The sequence below is a fragment of the Engraulis encrasicolus genome, chromosome 10 (assembly GCF_034702125.1).
Source record: "Engraulis encrasicolus isolate BLACKSEA-1 chromosome 10, IST_EnEncr_1.0, whole genome shotgun sequence".
In the NCBI taxonomy this organism is placed as follows: Eukaryota; Metazoa; Chordata; class Actinopteri; order Clupeiformes; family Engraulidae; genus Engraulis; species Engraulis encrasicolus.
The window spans coordinates 29,272,008-29,294,112 of NC_085866.1; the positions used below are offsets into that span (position 1 = coordinate 29,272,008).

Genomic DNA, 22,105 nt, shown 5'->3' on the forward strand with positions numbered 1-22,105 from the left:
CAGAGAGATGTACAGTATGATTGCTCTCATCATGTGGTGGACGTGCCTGCCTGGCTGCAGCAGCTTGTACTTCGTCTAATCAGAGATTCTTTAAGTATAAAGATATGCCAATGTAATAGGTTGCTATGGGCACCTAACATGACCAGGCTCTGGTCTGCCTAAAGGGGCGTGTCATAATACTCCTAGCATTGAATAGAACAGTCCTTAGGTCTGCCTAGGTCTGCCTAAAGGGGGATCCCCCCCCCCCTTGCAATAATAGAACCCGGAAACAATGGGCCAATGGAACCTCTCTCTCTCTCTACTCTCTCTGGTCTAATGGCATGTATGTAGGTAGCTCTTTGGGAGGGACGGATTATGATTCCATGGGCCCCTGGGCCTCATAAAATAACAAGAAAGGGCCCCTTTTAAAGTTGTGTTGCTAGTTTTACAAATTGATTCAGGGTTGTAGACCACATGTTGGGCTTTTTGGGGCGTTAAACCCATGAGATGTTTTGAAAATACAATGAGATGTGAGAATGGAAATATACACGTAGGATCTTGGGATTCAGGGTCCCCTTGACTCTTGGGCCCCTGGACCTGGGCCCAGTAGGCCTGTGCAGTGTCCTTGTCTGTGGGTTTACAGTTACAGTATGTCTTCATCCATGTCCACAGGGAGGAGGAGACTAACTACACTATAACACGACAAGGACAATAAGTGAAGCGCAGCAGTGGCATGCAGCCTGCATGAGCAAGCTGTGAAGACAAACATGGACCTAGTGATTCGTAAGTACACCAGATGCTGAAATTAAGCAGTATACTTGTTTTTTTTGCTTATAAACACAGTGTTGTGAGGAGGGGCAAGACACTGGCAGCCAACCACGTGAGCTAATTTTTTGACGACAGTGGTTTCCAACAATCAGAGGTTGAGTTGTGCGCAGCCAGGGTCGCGCAGCCAGGGGAGAACAAAAATTTAGAACCCATCTATTGCTATACAATCTAGCCTATATGGTATAAGCTACGTGCTGTAGGTGTTTCATTTATTGATAAAACTTGGCAAGAGGGAATGGTAATTGTAGCACAAAAGGGCTGTATGGTATCTAATAATATTCAGTACGTGGCCTCATCTCTCAGTGATCTCATAGTATACAGTCTAATAATACTAAATAACAAAAGAGTGATTCCACATGCCTCCGTGGAGCCAAATGTCAAGTGTTGATATGAGAAAGTGCTCGCAGACACACACACACACACACACACAGAGAGAGAGAGAGAGAGAGAGAGAGAGAGAGAGAGAGAGAGAGAGAGAGAGAGAGAGAGAGAGAGAGAAATAGTAGTCCTAATAGGTAAAGCCATCTCCAACAGAGACATCAGGACATTAGTCCTATTGTTAGTGTATCTACAAACTGTAATAATATTCCTGCAGTTTTCTAAAAAAAAACCTCGAAAACATTTATGTTGTGTGCAAGGCCTTATCTTATCAGTGTCTTCATGCCAGTTGAATTCCACACAGCAGGTCTGACAGGACAAACAGCAGCCACAAGAGATGTATGTGATTACCCCAGAGCATGAGCATGATTCTCAATGTGCCTATGTGCCAAGGTTTTTCGCCTTATGCCTCAACCTTGTAATATTCCGTATGTAATGTGGAAGCATGAGAATGTTTTCCCTCACCTCTACCTTTGTTATTCTATACTGGTTTGCGTTAAGATGGCGGCGTGCAGAGACGAACAGCGACCCTGGGGTACGAGGGCTCTACAGCGCTCCCCCCTCCCCCAGGGGGTGTTGGGGGTCCCTAACGGGAGCGTTAAGAAGGAGACAGCTGAGAGGAGGGTTGCTCAATTACCATTGGGGGTGCATTAGTCTATTTCATTTTATAATACTACGGTAAGGGGGGCGTTAGGATGCTTATAATGAAGATATGGGGGTAACTGTTTAAAAAAAGGTTGAGAACCAGTGATTCTCAAACTGTGGTCTGGGGACCACTCGAGATCTGCGGCAGAGCTCAGGTGGTCCGCGACAGGATTTCTACTTTTCCAAGACCAGTTAGCAGTAGGCTGTAAGTACAAAGGAAAAAGAATCTGGTGCCACACGAATGTCTATTTTTTGTTATTTATTTTTTCAGTGCAGTAAGACTAATGGTTCGACATACATCTTCATTCATCCGTGTGGCACCAGATTCTTTTTCCTTTATACTTATAATTTAGTCCTGCTCTGGTTGCACCAGATTGTTCATTTAGAAGCGCGGAGTGTGTATCTCCTTTGTTTAGCAGTAGGCTATATTTGTAACATTATTACAAGGCTAAACATAGGTGAAGTCTCATTTTCACCATAATAAGACAGGCTTGTAAATGTGAATAAAAAGCAAGTAATCTGCATCTAAATTAGCGGTGTCAATTCAGCACCCGTCAACTGTCAATTCAGTTGACAGGTGGTCCCTGACCATTTTTGGGAGGACAAAGTGGTCCTTAAGTCTGAGAAACACTGCTCTAGAGTGTTCTGAATTGGATTTGTCTGTCAAAAGTCATGTCTATCACGTTCATGAAATGCCTCTGTACTGTATGCTACTGTACTGTATGCCTCTGTACTGTATGCTACTGGACTGTTGAAGCTAGAACTAATCAGAACACCCATCTGTTCACTCACCTGTAACTGCACTGCTGCATCATTGCTTTAAAGGTGCACTGTGTAAGATGTGGCCAGAATATTGCAAATATGCTTCTCATTGAAATGGTGCTGCTTATTGCCAAAGTTGATCTTTTCATGAATATTTACTAAGTGATAAACTGGTATTTACTAGTATGACCAAACAACAGTAACTCGGGCCTTTCGTGAAGTCCTTACGAGAAAAACAGAAAAAATCAACTTTAAGCCTCGTGGTGCCTTTACGAATAGCCTCGTTTGTCGTGGTTGGGCGACGAAAGGGGGAACTGACAATTGGGGAAGTTTGGTTCTGGGGGGAATAATAATGACGACGGACGTCAACAATCACGCGCGAGTGAAGGCTAACTGGAAACGACGGTAATCAAACATTTCAAACAAGTGATTTACGGTTAGGTTTAGGGTTAGGGTTAAGGTTAGGGTTAGGTTTAGGGTTAGGGTTAGGGATAATGTTGGAGGAAGGGAGACATGGCATGAAGCTGACGCAACGACAGCGCTCCCCTCCCGGAATGCACGCTTCTCTCTCACTCACTCTCTCTCACCCTCTCTCTCACCCACTCTCGATTATATTACACGCTGCACCTTACAACACGCCTCATCGAGCCCTTGAAAATGTTCAAAGTGGATTGCCTCCCTATAGAATCTGCAATGTTGTAGATGGTTTGCCTGGCCAGACTACACCGAGAAAGATAAACTTTGTGCAGTGTCATAGATCACTATGAGTACATTCCTTGTGGCTCCGCACTTTGCTGACGGCCAGCCTCCATGGAGATGATATATTAAGTTTGCCCGCTGTCAGTCTAGCCATAACAACTTCTGAGGGACTTTATTGCCCACTCAACATCCGATTGGAAATGAGAAATTGTCCTTTTAATTGCGCTTTTGAGCGTTTTTATGCTTTTTACGATTTTATGAGCTTTAATGCCGTCTATGTCGTGTTGTGACGTCATTACGAAGGAGGGTGGGAGTTTGGATAATGGAAAGAACTGCCTTTTAGGGCAGTAATAATAGCTATAGGCAATTTTATAAGATGGCCAGCCAGTGTGTTTGTAAACGTCTGTTGGCATGTGCACAGCACGAAGTACTACAGAAATTTCATAAAACAAAGTTAAAAACAGTAAAATATGGTCAGCATCCTTTGCATGTTTTGGCTGATTTTTTCCCCCCTAGGTCCAGACACCTTGAGGATTGTGCTTGTTGGTGTAACTGGCGCCGGAAGAAGTTCAACAGGAAACACCATCTGTGGGAGAAGGGTGTTTACAAGTAGATGTAGTGAAAGAGACATCTCGTTTGGTTGTTTAAAGGAAACCATAGACTTTGATGGCCAACTCCTGTCTATCGTGGATACACCAGGTTTGTTTCACCCGAATAAATCCAACGAGGAAGTGGAGAGAGAGATCGCTAAAGGTTTAGCATTAGCTGCTCCTGGTCCTCACGTGCTACTGGTGGTGCTACGACCAGGCAGAACCACAGAAAAAGAACAAAATGGTTTCAGAATTATTCAGAGAATGTTTCGAGAATGGGCACCACGTTACACAATGGCACTTTTCACACATGGAGACGAGCTGAAACGTAGTAAGACCATTGAGGAATTCATTGATCGAAGTCCAGATCTTCGAGCCTTCGTCCATCAATGTGGTGGAGGATACCACGTCTTCAACAACAGAAGCGACAACCCCTCTCAGGTCAGAGAGCTGCTGGAGAAGATCAACAGAATGGTGCAGAGCAATGGAGGAAGGTACTACATCAAGGACTTGAAGCAAAGGGCCACTCTCGAGTATCTGGACGGCTTTGCCACTGCGGTCGCTGTTGGAGCTGCTATTGGCGCTATCACTGGAGGTGCGCGAGGGTGCTCGTGGGTATACATGGCATGTCTGAGTTTGAGTATGTGTGCGTGTGTGTACTCACAATGTGCTACTTAAAATACAAAGAAACCCTAACCGTTCTTGGCATATGCACTTCAACTGTAAATTCCTTTGCATAAAAGCATCTTCCAAGTGTAATGTAATGCAATGCAATACAATGTAACGTAATGTAAAGATGCTATTAGACGTGTTGCTGTATCACTGGTGCTGCAATGTGAATATAAGCTAATGTAATGTAGGCCTAATGTAATGTAATGTAATGTAAGATAAAGTAGTGTAATGCAATGCAATGTAATGTAATGTGATGAGAAGGTGCTATCGGACGTGTTGCTGGGGGTATCACTGGAGCTGTAGCATATGTCACGTAATGTAATGTAATTTAATATAATAAAATAAACTTGAATTTATAGTAATCTAATTTTAAGTAATGAAATGTAATCTAATGCACTGCAATGTAATGTAATGTAATGTGAAGGTGCTATCGGACGTGTTGCTGGAGGTATCTCTGGAGCTGTGGCCGCTGCTGGCGGGGCTGCGGTGGGCTCTGCTGCTGGTGTCGCTGCCTCAGCTGAGGAGTATGGGGCGGCTGCTGCTGCTGCTGCTGCTGTGACTGTGGCCGGGGCGGCGGCCGGAGCTGTTACTATCGGAGCTGCCACTGGAGTTGTTGGAGCCACAGCTGCTGGAGCTTTTGCACTCTGCATGCAAAGTGGTACTGTACTTTATATGGGTCAATGACATTGTCAATGACGCCAATTTTTTGTGTTCCTAAGATTTGTTTTATTAGAAAAATGTGAAAATAGTCTCAGAAAATGCTTAAATATGTGATCTCTTTGGTAAAAGAGGATCGATTTTAATAGAATAATTACTTACAATTGGAACAGCCATTGGAGCTGTGTTTCACTCTTTCGCTCTTACGAAATAGTAATATCATTGTAACTTACCCAACAGGAATGCCAATACATAACAACATTGTTACTAACCCAGCAGTCTAGAGTGCTAACAGATAACAACATTGCTAACTGATCCAGCAGTCTACATTAGCATACATGCTGAGTGTAATTCCCCTCTTGTCCTGCAGTGGGCGCTGCAGTTGGAGCTGTGGCTGCCAGCGGAGCTGCTGCGTCAGGCTTTGCTGCTGGAGACACTGCTGGAGTTGCGTTGGGATGTGCTCTGATTGTCGTTGCCGCCACAGGCCTTGCTGCCGCCGCAGGAGCTGTCGTCGCCGTCACAGCTGGAGCAGCTGTTGGCACTACCGTTGGAGTCGTTCTCGGAGACATTGCCGGAGCTGTCAGCGCTGGGGCCGCTGCCGTCGCAGTCGCCGCTGGAGCTGCTTCTCTGGGGCTCGATGCTCGAGCATCCGCCGCCGCCAGAGTTAGGGGATCTGCTGCGTTGGTCATTACTGGAGCGGCGGCAGCCGGTGCTGCGGCTGGAGCTGCTGTGGCCGTACTTGGAGGACCAGGAGTGGCAGCAGGAGCAGTGCTGTGGCTGGCATATCGGGGAGGTAGATGGTGAAAGGAGCAGTGCTGTGTGGCTAATACTGGCTACTAGCATATCTGGGAGGGAGATGGTGAAAGGAATACAATGATATTGTTACAGTTCATCACTGGTCCATCACTGTCACTCACCATTGTTACGTAAATGCTCAGTTGTTATTTATTACATTGTTATTGCTATACTGTTATTGGTTCATCACTGTTACTAGTAGCCTACTGTACTGTCTTGCACTTAAAGGAACAGTCCAACTAGTTTTGAGTTACACATATTTGCACTTTTTCCAAGCATTATTCATAAATGTGCATATCATTTTCTTCTCAGTGTTAGGATCAGAATTATTAGCATGGCTTAGCACTGGGAGTGGATGGAGGCAATAGCATCAAGCCACAAGTGATCACAGGACGGGATTAAATAGCTGTTTTGAATACTGCAAATATGTGAAAATTAAAAAAGGGTATGTTCCTTTAAATGTCAGTCTGTAGCCTAAATGTCAGTCCTGTGTATGTCTATGTCCTGGCATGGTATAGACAGAGACAGGTAATTTCATTTTCCTTGTGCATTTGACCTTTGCATATGAAGAAACTGCAGATAAAAGCTGACTTGGCATGAAAACTTGGAAAGGGAGATGGTGAAAAGAACAGTACTGTGGCTAGCATGACAAGGGAGATTGTGAAATGAGAGGAGTGAGATTGTGAAATAGCTAATGTCGCCGTCATGTTATCTGCAGCTCATGATGGGAGTTACCATGAAGACATTCAGGTGATCTCCAATGTACCTGCCAGCTGTGATGTGCCATGGAAAAAATAATGAATATAAATAATGAAGAAATACTAATTCAATTCTTTCTCATCTATTTTGGATCAATGTCAAATGTCAACAGGTCTTCCTGGGCCAGGAGAGAGTCCCAGAACTGGGTTCCTATTACATTGTATGCATTGTTTGCATGCCTTTTAGATGTCTGTCTCGGGCCCAGAAAAAGCTGTTCAGCGGCCCTAGTGGTGAATATCTGCTATCCTTTTTCTATCCATGACTTATTAAAGTCAATTTCAAACTATTGTAGCATCAAACAGCTTTTCATGTGTTATAGTGAAATGGCAATCCTTACAGGTATAGATCCTTATCCAGACCTGCGTGTAAAGTTACATTTATTCATGTCCAACTGTAATCAGGTCTAACCACTTTGGGTGTCTTCATCCATGCCCAAAGGGAGGAGACACAAAGTGAACAATAACTAAGCGAGGACCAAATAAATTATTCCCCAGAAAGTCTGCAGCACAGTGTCAGCACACATGAGTAACCTGTAAACACAAGCCTGGATACCTGTACCTGAGAACACAAACATGGACACAAAGATCCGTAAGTGCTTCAATGACGTGAAACCATTTAATGTTAGCATGGACTTTGATCTTGTTTTGTGTTTATTACTATTATATTCAATACACAGATGTGAATATGGTTATCTTGGAATAGGTACCCATTGGTCCAGTGTATGGTGAAATGCAGAATCTATTACTTGTAATTGCAGTTTCTTAAACACTTTATAGTATTACAAATCAGGACTGTTGGCCTTACATCTCATGCTGCTTGCCTCTAAGCTCACTTCACAAAAAAATAAAAAATAAAAACCTGTCAGACAGGAAAAGCAACTACAGGAGTCATGCATTATTTCTCTGCAGTCTTCCGGATTAGTCTTCATTATATTTTGGCATTTTGTTTGATTCCATGACACCTTGTGCAGTGTGCAGTGTTCACTTGTGTGCTGTTGAGTGCTGTGTCACAATGACAATGGGAGTTGGAGTTTCCCAACGGGCTTTCACTTTCACCTTACTCTGGAAAAGGTAGAACACACAAGCTCTAATTTGTAAGATCACGAATACTGTGTGTTAGTTAACTTTTTGGGGGAGACGCAGCATTGTAAAACATTAAAAGTTATTGATGAATGGTTATTTGTACCATCTGAATGATATGCATGTCTCTTTCTCAATTAGAGTCCAGCACCTTGAGGATTTTTCTTGTTGGAAAAACTGATGCTGGAAAGAGTTCAACCGGAAACACCATCTGTGGGAGAAGGGCCTTCACAGTTAAATCTATGGACAGAGGTATCGCATTTGGCTGCACAAAGGAGAGGAGAAACTTTGATGGTCAACTCCTATATATTGTAGATACACCAGGTTTGTTTGACCCGAGCCAAACTAATGAAAACGTAAAGAAGGAGATTGCTAACGGTGTAGCATTAGCTGCTCCTGGCCATCACGTGTTGTTGGTGGTAATTAGACCAGGCAAATTCACAAGCGAAGAACAAGAAACTGTGAACATTATTCAGATGATGTTTGGAGAGGAGGCATCACGTTACACCATGGCCCTGTTCACCCGTGGAGATGACCTTGAGACAGATGGAGTTGTCATAGAAGAAGTTATTCGTCAAAGTTCACATCTCAGTACCTTCATCGGTCAGTGTGGTGGAGGATACCATGTGCTCAACAACAGAAGCGAGGATCCCTCTCAGGTCAGAGAGTTGCTGGAGAAAATCAACACAATGGTGCAGAGCAATGGAGGTAGACACTACACGGATGAGATGTTTAGAGCCGCTGCCGAAACCACGCAAAAAGAAAATAAGGAAGAAACAAGAAAACAGGAGGAAAGCCAAAACCTTCTTCTTCAGATTGTGCCTTTACCGGTAGCTGTGGGTACTTTCACTGCTGTCGGATTCGCCGTGGGAAGAAGTACTGCTGTTCAAGCTGTTATGCGGGCTGTTGCAATAGCAGGAACTGCCGGAAGAGCAGCTGGGCGAGCAGCTGGAGCTGTTGCTAGCGCTCCTGCTACGAGAGCTGTTAGGATAGCAACTGAAGGAGCAGTCGCTCTAGCAAGAACTGCTGAAAGACCTGTTGAGGTAGCAGGATTTGCAGGAGGAGGTCTCAGAGGAGCTGTTCAACGATTTGGCCAATCTATAGCAGGCGTTGTGAGAGGGACGGTTGGCGGAGCTGTGGTGGCAGGACTTGCGGCGGGCCTCACCGTGGCAGGAGTAGGAGTGGTAGTGGCGAAGTTTGCCCGGCGTAAAAAGAAATGAAATCGCAGACAGGATTGAAATTTAAGCGGTCAGGAATAAAATATGTGGGTGTGTGGTATCCCTTTTAGGCCAGTCAATCTAAGTTAGCTCTAAAAAGGCCCAACCCCTGGACGAATTGCAGTAGTAATGGTTCCTACTTTTAAGTGATCCTTACACCCCCTTGTATCACACATTAAAAATCTACCGCTTTATATTTAGTGGAACATACTTTTTTCGAGGTCGAAGTAGCCAGATTTCCCATTCATTTCTCCATAGTAGGTAGAGAATCGGAAATAAAAGGTGAATAGGGTAAAATTTTAAACTGAGGCATATTCATTTGAAACTTTCACAGATGGTAACTCACATTCAGGCAAACAAATTTTGTATTGCAAGTTTTCTGAAATATGATGATGAAATATACAAATGAGGTCATATGTACTGAAACATTTGATAAAATATGTGGTAACAGACCAATCATAAAACAAATTGCAATAGTAATGGTTCATACATTACATTGATCCTTCAACCCCTCTGCATCACATATTAAAAATCTACTTTCATCAATTCAGTGGAACATACCTTTCCCAAGGTCAAAAGTATCCGATTTTACCCACTGAATGGCAAAATGCATTGGAAATCTGCTACTTCTGACCTTCACAAAAGTATGTTCCACTAAAGTGATGAAGGTAGATTTTTCATATGTGATGTCGGGTGGATTAAGTATCAATAAAAAGTGTAAATCATTACTCTTGCAATTTGTTTCATGTTTTGCCCGTTGTTGCATAATTCATCACATATTTAAGTAGATGTGATCTCACTTGCATATTTAATAATCATATTGCAGACGACTTGCAATACAAAAAATCTTTGCCTTTGCTTGAGGAAATTACTGTGAAAGTTTCAAATTTATGTTATTGTTTACAATTTTAGCCTATTCCCCAAGTATCTCCATGTTGTCTTCCTATAGGAAAATGAATGGGAAATCTCCAACTTTGACCTTGAAAAAAAGTTATGTTCCACAAAATATTACGTATGTTATTTAGACATACCTAGGGATTACAAAAAACATGGAATGATTACTATTGCAATTTGTCCCGGGTCAAACGCTAGATTGACTGGCCTATTTGGTATGACTTCTTAAGATGCCTTCCTTTTGACAATTTGTGTATATAATAAGTCCCAAAAAGAGTGTGTCTGCGTCTGTGTCGGTGTCTGTGTATGTTGACTATGTATGGAGGAGCTGGCGACAGAAGAGATTAAAGCAATTTGGGCAACTAGAGGCGATTTGAGCGACTCAAGCGGCAGTTTGTTGTTGAACTTACACGGATATTATGCTAATGAGCAATGATACAGTTTGGTGACAGCTGCCACAGCCAATTGTAATGTTGAAATGCTTGCATTCCGCTTTTAACAGTCGTGCTGCTCTTGCTATGAAGACGATGTAGTTTTCTTCTCTACTGGTGTATTTGCATGGTAAGAGATGGAGAAATATACTACAACATGGGTCATTCCACGCCAAATCTCCGAATCATCCCGCACGACCATCTCAGATTTGGCAGAAAAAAATCAAGGAGGTTCACAAACGTCCCAATAGGACAAGAGCAAAATTATAGCTCTCAACTCCTCATAGTTTTGTCAGTAAAAATGTTTTTGTCAGGTACCCCCCTGACTCGTTTGGAACAGAGTTCTCAGAGAGCCCACTTTCAGATTGCCGTATCTAAAAAACTGCTTTAACTTTGAGGAGTACCATCACAAATATGTGATTAGAATTTTGCCCAAATTTAGAGTTCTCATTATGATGTCATAATGTCTTTGCGAGATTTTTAACACAGACGTCTATGGGAGCTGTAGAGTGTTCCAGTAAAATTCTAGAAGAACCTCTAGAAATTCCTTACTCCTCAAAGGGTTAAGTAGGTCCTTACAAATTTCAAGGGGTAACATCTGGAACATGTACTTGTGAAATGTGGATTTTCACACATCCTCTTGTCATTTACCACCGTTTTCTGGGGACTTAAAGTTGCTTGAAAAATTATCACCTTTGAATTTGTGGGCATCTTTGAAGGACTGTGGTAAGCACAGTTTTAAAGACAGAGGTTTGATATGGACAATGTATGTTCCCAGCTATTCTGTGCATGTTGTGTTGAAAGACTGATCTTCTGCGATGAACAGTTTAGAAGATATGAAGTCTTTAAAATGGAAAAACTGAAACTTGGTGCCATCTTTGCCATGTTATTAAAAAAAAAATTGTCACGACTCACCACCATATTATCAACAGTTTTGGAAAGATTAGATGTCTGTTCTTAACATATCCAAAAACTGTGATGGTATTCTGCCTCATTTGGTCACAATGATTTTTCAAAAACCCACTGTTGTGTGACTTCCACAGCTCCTATGAAAAATTGATATTAGTGGCATCTTCGCCATGTTATACAAAAGAAATGACAGAACTCACCACTATGACATTTACAGTTTTAGAAAGACTCAATGTCTGTTGTTAACATATCCAAAAACTGGGGTGGTGCTCTGTCTCATTTTTAAAGAATAGATTTGTAAAAACGGCTGTGTGCTCTATTGAGGTGGGGCCCCTGCTCTGATCTTTGCAGGCTACATGGGGGCCCTATCTACCAGTATTTGCCATGAGGCCCTATGTGCAATTGTTCCACCACTGTGAATGACTTGAGCAATTTGAGTCAGACATTTTTGATACAAGATATTTGACTTGAGCATTCACTATACACTCAATATAATACGGCAAAAAGTAAAAGTGGCTTTTGACAGAATTTTTTTTCAGCTTTTTCTGTAACTACATTTCAGTAAATCAAAGGTTATAGACGTGTGTAAACTTCATCTTTAGGCACTGAAAACCAAATACCGGAATAAAGTGATGAAATGTTGAATCACTGAAACATCCCCGTAGATCTTGAAACAAGTACATCCTGACTATCACTACATCTCAAGGCTTTTTATTACAATTCATAACAATTCAATAACTTGTTTACCAACTTTGATGCAGTTTTGAGGCCTGCTGTGGATTATTTAGGATTGTTTATGAGATATTACCTTTTATCATGTGATTATTCTTTCTACATTTGATTTGTGTTTCACTCCATGTATACATGTATGTCCATTTGTGCAAACTCATCAGGGTTAATGTAGAACATCAAACATTAATGCTTGCATTGCTCAGCTCTGTGACAGAGTTGACCCTTGATGAGCATTCAGTCAGTATTGCAGTGGTCTAGCACCATGCTCAGGGTAGCTCAGTCATGGTGATTGGAGGGGCAGGACAGCTGTTTAGTCAGGTTACCTCCTTACGAACAGTCTCCTCCTTTTGTATCATCACTGTTTTTTTCTCTTCTCCATGATAATAAAAGTGTCCCACCCCCCAAAAAAAACCATGACAAAGGTGACCTGTTCATAGAACTTGGCCCCGCCCCAGTCCTAACCATGACCGAGGAACCTAGTGCATTGTATTGGTTCATGGCAAAGGTCTGTGTGTTGTATCATTTGATAAGCACCTCTATGAACAGAGCAAAGTTGTAGAAGTGATGGGAAATTTGAAAAATCTTGAAGTAAAATATCAAAATATTTACAACTGAAAGAAATTAGTTTAAAAAAGCATATGCTGAAATTAAACTTGGCAAACATCCTGTATCAAGACTATGTGTTAACAATGCTACTTTACCAATCAGAATGTTTCAATTAATTTATCTCTATTGCAATTCAAGACTTACTTTACGGTATAATAGCTAAATGTTAACTCCTACAGTGTTGAGGTTTAAACACATGGCCGTAACCTTTAATTCACGAACATTTAGTTACCAAAAGATGTAGTTACCTAAAAGCTAAAAGAAAAAGAAAAATAATAATGGTATATAAATCACTCGACTGTTTCTTATTGTGTGCTTCAAAAATACTCAAGTCACATTTCTTGTATCAAAAATGCCCAAGTCAAACTGCCTGTCATTCACAGTGTCAGCCCAAATAGATTGGCACCCAAAAGTCTGCAAAGGTCATGATTATGGCCCCTACCACAAATTCAGGAGGGCCCTGGACAAATGCCCTGCTTGTCCCCCTATAGCTCCGCCCCTGGTAATTCATGTGACTTAGGCATTTTCACAGGAGCTGCTGATGTAACAGCAAAGGGTTTTTCCCAGAGTCATTACAAGACATTGATGCAGAACACCATCCCAGTTTTTGGATATGTTACAAACAGACATCCTATCTTTCCAAAACTGTTCAGTTCATTGTGGTGATTGCTGTCATTGTTTTGGTATAGCATGGCAAAGTTGCCCCCCAATATCAGCTTTTCATAGGAGCAGTGGAAGTCACACAACAGTGGGTTTTTAAAAAATCATTGTGACCAAATGAGGCAGAATACCATCTCAGTTTTTGGATATGTTAAGAACAGACATCTAATCTTTCCAAAACTGTTGATAATATGGTGGTGAGCGGTGACATTTTTTTTAATAACATAGCAAAGATGGCACCAAGTGTCAGTTTTTCCATTTTAAAGACTTCATATCTTCTAAACTGTTCATCGCAGAAGATCAGTCTTTCAACACAACATGCACAGAATGGTTGGGAACATACATTGTCCATATCAAACCTCTGTCTTTAAAACTGCACTTACCACAGTCCTTCAAAGATGCCCACAAATTCAAAGGTGAGAATTTTTCAAGCAACTTTAAGCCCCCAGAAAACGGTGGTAAATGACAAGAGGATGTGTGAAAATCCACATTTCATAAGTACATGTTCCAAATGTTACCCCTTGAAATTCATAAGGACCTACTGAAAGTAGTTTTTTAGATACAACACTCTGAAAGTGTGCTCTCTGAGAAGTCTGTTCCAAACGAGTCAGGGGGGTACCTGACAAAAACATTTTTAATGACAAAACTATGAGGAGTTGAGAGCTATAATTTTGCACTTGTCCTATTGGGACGTTTGTGAACCTCCTTGATTTTTTTCTGCCAAATCTGAGATGGTCGTGCGGGATGATTCGGAGATTTGGCGTGGAATGACCCACATAAGTACATGTAAAGCATTTGAAAAAAAAAGCCTACATGAAGCAGCACTGCACAGAGCTTAATATTTACAAAGAAAGCAAAACAAAGTGGTAACACACAGGCTAAATGCATTGTAGAAATGAATACACAGAGGTCTAGTGGGCATGGTAAACGGGGGTACGCAGTCCACCCACTTCTGCTGAGGTGAGATAAAAAATAAAAATAAAAACTTCTGTCCATGTTTGAATACAAAAAGCCTAGAATGAGAACACATTAGTATTACCACCAGTGATGGACCAAACAGATGAAAACTGACAGGAAATGACAGTAGGTGATGGGGGGGACGGGGGACGGGGGGGTGTTTGACATGATAAATTGCCTAATTAATTGATGATGTCACAAATCGCTTACCCCCACTTTAAAAATCCCCACTTCACCACTGGTAATGCATTGTAGAAAGTCTAAAATGGTGTTTGGAGGAAGGGTGCGCACATCCACAGGTAGTTGTCCAGGTGCCAGACAAAAGGTAGTAGGTAGTGTGATGAAGCGGTCTGCACACTGTGTATTAACTCCAAAAGTATGTTATTTCATTTAACATATGGCAACGTTTCGATCCAACAGAGGGATCTTCCTCAGGCCTGAGGAAGATCCCTCTGTTGGATCGAAACGTTGCCATATGTTTAAATGAAATAAAGTACTTTTGGAGTTAATACACAGAAAGTCTAAAATGTACACAAATAAATGTAATAAAACTTTATTAAATCAACTCACCATGTCTGTAGTGTTATGGATACTAAGGGGGAACCTTTGTTATGTAACCTGGGGACCGGAAGGCGGGGTCACTTAATAAAAGGTACACCGATACCAACTGGATACACACGTTGTGGTCTCTTCATGATTTATAATAATATTGGCACGGCCAACTGAACATGGTGTCAGAAGTCAAGTCGGACGTTTATAATGTTTAATAAGTTTAGTGTACCAGTGTTTTAGAGAGGTAGTGCGTGCTGAGTGATCAAGTTTGAACGCAAGTCGATCGCTACGACGAGATCAAGTCTGTGCTAAGCATTAGCATACCCGAAACGGCGGCGGCATGGCTAACTACCGAGTATCTCCACCGGAGAAGTTCACGTTCAACCCCGAAGAGTGGACGAAATGGATCAAAAGTTTCGAAAGATTCCGCATCGCTTCTGGACTCGAGGAAGAAGATGAGGTGAATCAGGTGAATGCATTGATATATTCGATGGGGGAAGAAGCGGAGGATGCTTTACTTTCCCTGCACCTAACGCCAGCCGAGTCAATAAAGTATGACACAGTTATTGATAAACTGGACGGACATTTCACTGCTCGCAGGAATGTTATAATTGAAAGAGCGCGATTCAACATGCGAATTCAATAAGTTGGCGAGTCTGTAGACAGTTTTTACACTGCATTGCATTGCCTAGCAGAGCACTGTGGCTACGGTGTTCTGCACGACGAAATGGTGAGAGATCGTCTTGTTGTGGGACTGAGAAACAAAAAGTTGTCAGAGCATTTGCAGTTGGACTCTAAATTAACAATGGACAGTGCGATTGATAAGGCACGGCAAAGTGAAAGTGTCAAAAAGCAGCTTGCAATGCTGAATACGAACTTTAAAGCAGATGCATGCAACACGCAGGTGGACAGTGTGCAAGCGCGCGGTGCCTGCGCCACGGGCTTCAGGAAGAAGCAACAAAAGACTAAACCGCCATTTCAGAAGACCGGGCACGGTCAGGAAAAAAATGCACAGTGCATGAGATGTGGAGACACTCGCGGGCATCATCCACAACAATGTCCAGCGAGAGACGCTGTGTGCAACCAATGTAAAAAGAAAGGGCATTACGCTCGAGTGTGCAAAACAAAAAAGAGACTAGCAGCGAATGTTGCAGCAGTGGCTGAGTACGATGAGAACAGCGACGAGGATGTCGTGTTCCTAGGCTCTGTGTCCGAGAACGCAGGGGCCAATCCATGGATCACTGAAGTGAAAGTGGACAGTCACAAAACAGTGTTTAAAATAGACACTGGAGCCGACGTTACAGCAGTTCCAGAACAATTGTACGTCCAGGGTCAGTTCAGCAAGCTGGCCAAAGCAAAAAAGATCCTCTACGGACCAGGAGGGTTACCGTTAAAGCTGAAAGGAAAATTCACAGCCACGATCAGCAACAGCAAGCACAGCACACGCGAGGAGGTGTACGTCGTGGAAGGACTGTGCACGCCACTTCTCAGCGGATCAGCTGCCATGTCACTACAGCTGGTCGCCAGAGTGAACAACATCAGCCTAGACAGCACAGAGACTGTGAAAAGTGAGTTTCCAAAGCTCTTTTCAGGGCTAGGTAAAATGGAGGGGGAGTACACCATTGTACTCAAGCCGGGTGCAAAGCCTTTTTCCCTCTCCACACCACGCCGCATATCGCTCCCTCTCATGCCAAAGGCGGTGGCAGATGGACACTCCCAACTGAGATCGCTCCCGGACGTGTAGTCCCAGGTGTTTCTATCACTCCCGGACGTGTAGTCCCACCCGATTATATTTCACGTATTATCATACACTGCCACATACAAGCAATTTAGGGTTAGGGTTAGGTTTAGGGTTAGGGTTAGGGTTAGGTTTAGGTTTAGGGTTGAGGTTAAGGTTAAGGTTAAGGTTAGGGTTAGGGTTAGAAACAAAAAACTAACATAAAAAAGATAACTAGCTCCGTTATATGGCGGTGGGATCGATAGTCTGGCTAGTGGGAGCGAGCCGACAGGGGAGCGTCCTGCGTTGGGAGCGACAATCAGGGAATCTGCCAAAGGTCAAGGAGGAGCTGAGTCGTATGGAGCAGCAAGGAGTGATATCGAAGGTGGAGGAGCCAACAGCATGGTGTGCACCTATGGTCGTGGTGCCCAAGAGCACAGGAAAGGTCAGAATCTGCACAGACCTCACAGAGCTTAACAAGTCAGTGATGAGGGAGAAGCATCCCTTGCCGTCCGTCGAGCACACATTAGGACAGCTGGCAGGCGCCAAGGTTTTCTCAAAACTTGATGCCAAATCAGGATTCTGGCAGATTCCACTCTCCAAAGAGTCCTCCCTCCTCACCACGTTCATCACACCATATGGGCGGTATTGCTACAATCGCATGTGTTTCGGGATCTCGTCTGCCCCAGAACACTTCCAAAAGCGCATGTCGCGCATCCTGGAAGGACTGGAAGGGGTTCTGTGCCAGATGGACGACGTGCTCATCTGGGGAGCGACGCAGACCGAGCACGACGACAGGCTGAGGAAGGCATTGACACGACTGCAGGAGGCTGGAGTGACTCTCAATGACAAGTGTGAGTTCTCAAAGAGCAGGATAAAGTTCCTGGGGCAAGTCATTGAGGCCACTGGGGTCAGCGCCGACCCCGACAAGGTGAGCGCTGTCAAAGCCATGGCAGAGCCCAGCAACGTCAGTGAGATTAGGCGCTTCCTGGGGATGACCAATCACCTAGGTAAATTCTTGCCTCATCTAGCCGAGAAGACGCGTCCTCTACGAGACCTGTTGAGGAAATCCAACATGTGGGCCTGGGGGCCCCAACAGCAACAAGCCTTCGACAAAATCAAAGAAGAGTTGACAACACCACCGGGTCTCGCCCTATATGACCCGAATACAGAGACACTCGTCTCAGCAGATTCATCGTCCTACGGCATGGGGGCCGTACTTCTACAGCGAAAAGCGGGAACAGACTGGAAGCCGGTAGCATACGCTTCAAGAGCGCTGAGCAACACCGAGCAGCGGTACGCTCAATTGAAAAGGAAGCCTTGGCTACAACGTGGGCCTGCGAGAGGTTCGCCGAGTTCCTGATTGGAAAAGAATTCCATGTAGAGACTGATCACAAACCATTAGTCCCCTTGCTAGGCTCAAAGAGTCTGGACGAACTGCCACCCCGCATACAACGCCTGCATATGCGGCTCATGAGATTCTCTTACACCATCTCACATGTGCCAGGCAAGAGCATCGCCACCGCCGATGTGCTATCCAGAGCACCAGTCCGTAGCACAGCTGATGGACTGCAGGAGGAAGAGGTGAATTTGTATGTGAACTCTGTGATTGCAAACCTGCCTGCAACAGAAAAGAGACTGAAAGAAATTCAGACACATCAGGACAAAGACACTCTTCTTCACACACTGAAAACATACTGCCAGGAGGGCTGGCCGGATAAATTCTCCATCCAGCCAGCATTCCAGGCCTATCTGCCCTACTCGGGTGAGCTGACAGTTCACAACGGTCTGCTACTCTACGGCTGTAGAATAGTAATCCCAGCGTCACTTAGAGATGACATACTACAGAAACTGCACGAGGGCCACCTGGGACTCACAAAATGTAGGGAGAGGGCTAAGCAGTCAGTTTGGTGGCCAGGCCTCAACAAAGCACTGACACAAATGGTTGAGGAGTGCGACACATGCATCCGTGAGTCAACTTCAGAGAAACGCTGCAACCCACAGACTTTCCGGTAAGACCATGGTCTACTGTAGGTGCAGACCTGTTTCAGACTGATAGTAACAAACATTACTTAGTCGTTGTTGATTATTTTTCAAGATTTTTTGAAGTTGCCAAACTTACACACACCACATCTGAGGCCGTGATCGAGCACTTCAAATCCATTTTCGCTCGTCATGGCATAGCAGACGTGGTCCGCAGCGATAATGGGCCGCAATTTAACTCTGAGCACTTCAGGAGATTCGCACAGGAGTGGGGCTTCGACCATGTGACGTCTAGTCCCCACTTCCCTCAGAGAATTGGCGAGGCGGAGCGGGCCGTAAGAACAATCAAAGCACTTCTAGAGAAAGCGAGGGATCCTTACCTTGCTCTCATGGCCTACCGTGCTGCTCCTCTTGCCAATGGACACAGTCCAGCCGAGCTCCTCATGGGGAGAAAAATCAGAACGCCTGTCCCTGTCATCCCATCCCAGCTTGAACCAGGCTGGACTGACATGGACAATCTGAGAAAAACCGAACTCAGATACAAAAAGAAACAGAAGGAGAACTACGATCGTCGCCACAGAGCACACGACATGCCGGTACTGCAGGAAGGTGACCATGTCTGGGTCAAAGACATCCTGGAGAGGGGCACTGTGGTGTCTCATGCAGGCAAGCCACGGTCCTACATGGTCGAGACACCGAGGGGCACGCTGCGACGGAACAGGTACCATCTCTCACGCACCCCTACAGCACCACCATCTCCCACCATCCTACAGCCAGAGACACAGGGAGAAGATGCACCAGCCGGCGTGTACACGCCTGCCTCACCAGCAGCCGGGAGTGATTCCGGTCAGCAGACACTTTCCACAGGAAGAAGTGTCGCCACCAGAGTGAGGGCATCTCCAGTGTACCTGAAGGACTATGTTTGCAAATAGACTGGAGGTTTGGAAAAAAAAAAAAGAAATGAAAATATCTGTTGAAAAGTGTTTATGTAATCACTTGTTGAGGTTGAATGAGTTAACAGTTTAACCTGAAACTTTATTTCAGATTTATGGGTTTACAAAATGAGTTAAAGAATGTTAACTGTTACGGTCACATATTTTGACATTTGAAATAGATGTTATAATACTGGTAATAAGCAGTATGTTATGAGCATTTTCAGTAAAAAGGTTACTTAAATGAGATAGATGGAATTTAATGCAATTTAAATGGGTTATGTTTGAGTAATGATTTAAGGTAAAACAGTCAGATGAAGTGAATAACTTTTGTTAAGATTCTAAGTATTAGTATCTCTATCAGTAAGAGTTTTATGTTTATTCTGTCTTCTCATGAACAGCATCACCTAGTCAGAAAGGGGGATGTAGTGTTATGGATACTAAGGGGGAACCTTTGTTATGTAACCTGGGGACCGGAAGGCGGGGTCACTTAATAAAAGGTACACCGATACCAACTGGATACACACGTTGTGGTCTCTTCATGATTTATAATAATATTGGCACGGCCAACTGAAGAATGTCCACCAGCACTGAGAGAGAGAAAGAGAGAGAGAGAGAGAGTGTGTTTTTTGTTGTTTAATTTTCTGTGTCAAAATTGTTTACAATGACAATTCAGATGTGACATATAGCTTGTTGTTTTGGATCATTACCAGTGTTGGGAGTAACACCTTACAAAAAGTGAAAGTCCACCTGGGAAACTCCAGCTCATTGTTATTGTGACACAGCACTCCACAGCACACAGGTGCACACTGCACACAACAAAATTGCCTTTATGAGTACCTCAGTCATGGAGGAGGATGGGGGAGAGGTAGCCTGGTTTTACCAGACCACATGAATTACTTCACAATTCATTTTAGGTCTGGATCCTCTGTGCCCTGCAGTACTAGGACGGGAGAAGTGAACTCAGCTCTGGTTTGAAATGAGCTCTGACCAATCGTTGACAGTTGACATATGTTATTATGCTCCCAAGTGCGTTTGCTTTTTGTCCAAACACATCGGCTGTCAGTGTTGCCAGATGTACGATAATTTGTATCATAATTTTGTCCTCTGTACAATCAAAAACACATGTTGTATGATCATTTTCCTTCATTTGGTTTAAAACAACCATTTGGTTCGTACAATAATTTCCTCCCAAAAGCCTCCAAAAATTATATTTTTGAGATTTTGATATGATCATTTAACATTTTACCTCTGGCAACACTGCCGGTTGTCTGAAAACCAGCTGAAAACCCTCCCCAGAGAAGCGTAATCAGACCATTTGTGGATTACGAAGTAATTCAAAATGAATGGTCTGACCTGTCAGGCTAGGGGAGAGTACTGGTTAATTACTCCCTCCACCAACCTGGCGGGTCTGGAGTTGGTCAAGTGACCTTCGGTTTACAAGTCTGACGCTTAACCACTTACCCACAGACTGTCCTATTTATGACATGCATTACTTTTTCCGTAACGCAGTAATGTAAGGCATTACGGGGCAAAAATGTGTAATATTTACTGTTACAATGCATTGAACCGTGGTCTGGAAGAAAGAAGCTATTGCTGAACCTCGACCTGGTAGTTTTTAGTCTGTAGGCTATGCTGCCGAAACACCTGGAGGAGGTGAAAAAGGTATGACTCTTGAGCTTGATTTACACTGTAAATGCCCTGATCCATATTAGTGGATCAAGTAGCCTAACTTACGTAACGTAGCCTAATGCAAAAGTAGGCCTAGTGTAATGCCTTACATTTTAAATTAAGTAGGCCTAATATTGTAAATGATTGATTACTTGAAAAGACAGTAACATGTCAGTAGGCCTACAGCTTTTGAGTAACTTGCCCAACACTAATCATGACAAACTACAAGAAGGAATAAAAGAAAGGGTTAATGAGCTCAATCTCAAAGTCACCAGTTTACAAGTTATGATGTAAGGGTTAACGTTCGGCGAGAAGGTCGCTACCGTGGAATAGCAGCACGACAGAGAGAATCTTTAGACCCCGACGCGGAGCGGAGGGGTCTTGTTCTCTCTGAAGTACTGCTATTCCACAAAGCGACCGACTCGCCGAAAGTTAACCCGCTTATTATATGGATATACTTAAATGATTCACACATGGCGGGGACATTTCTTTAGACCTATTTAATGTTAAGATTGTTGCTGCGCAAAACAAAACAGTGCCGTTGTGGAACACCGCTAGGCAACAGCTAGGTAGCCAGGACAACAGGTGTTGTCTATCACAGCAGCTGATTAGAGTGACAAAAGACCGGACCCCCTGCGGAGTGATATGAAACATTCGCTTTAGCCACTGACTTGTATACAAGCCAGTGGCTTTAGCAGTGAACGTCTTGTTGCCATTGACAGCGGTAGCCAGGACGCTGTCCATCACAGCAGCTGATTAGAGTCTTGTTGAAAAGTCGCTTTAGCAGTGAAAAGTCTTGTTGCCATTGACAGCGGTCTGTTATAGACCAACCCGTCCGTTATCGAAAAATAACAGACGTCCGAACGTTGGGGAGCCCCGTTGAAATGAATGGAGCATTCGACAGATGACGTCACAACCATATAATAATTGATAATGTTGACCACAAGGTAGGCCTACTTACTGTATCATTGGTTGACCATGATGTTTTAATAATATTCCCA

The 22,105-nt window shown here is 43.6% G+C and overlaps 2 protein-coding genes across 2 annotated transcripts; both read left to right on the forward strand.

Moving 5' to 3' along the window:
- Nucleotides 1–688: 688 nt before the first annotated feature.
- On the forward strand, nucleotides 689–6,027 carry LOC134456919 (fibroin heavy chain-like). Its single transcript, XM_063208574.1, has 4 exons — nucleotides 689–762; nucleotides 3,808–4,476; nucleotides 4,978–5,211; nucleotides 5,581–6,027. Exons 1-4 carry the CDS (start codon nucleotides 747–749, stop codon nucleotides 6,012–6,014), a joined length of 1,353 nt encoding a protein of 450 aa, XP_063064644.1. The 5' UTR covers nucleotides 689–746; the 3' UTR covers nucleotides 6,015–6,027.
- A 1,236-nt stretch (nucleotides 6,028–7,263) lies between these two features.
- On the forward strand, nucleotides 7,264–9,113 carry LOC134456920 (GTPase IMAP family member 9-like). The gene is made up of 2 exons (XM_063208575.1): nucleotides 7,264–7,352; nucleotides 7,985–9,113. The coding sequence occupies exons 1-2, from the start codon at nucleotides 7,337–7,339 to the stop codon at nucleotides 9,061–9,063; spliced, it is 1,095 nt and encodes a 364-aa protein (XP_063064645.1). The 5' UTR covers nucleotides 7,264–7,336; the 3' UTR covers nucleotides 9,064–9,113.
- The last annotated feature ends 12,992 nt before the right edge of the window (nucleotides 9,114–22,105 follow it).

Excerpts from the sequence above, each read along its gene's own strand:
- LOC134456919 (XM_063208574.1), top strand. Across the intron at positions 4,477-4,977 it reads TATTGGCGCTATCACTGGAG|GTGCTATCGGACGTGTTGCT; the intron begins GTGCGCGAGGGT and ends TGTAATGTGAAG. Across the intron at positions 5,212-5,580 it reads TGCACTCTGCATGCAAAGTG|TGGGCGCTGCAGTTGGAGCT; the intron begins GTACTGTACTTT and ends CTTGTCCTGCAG.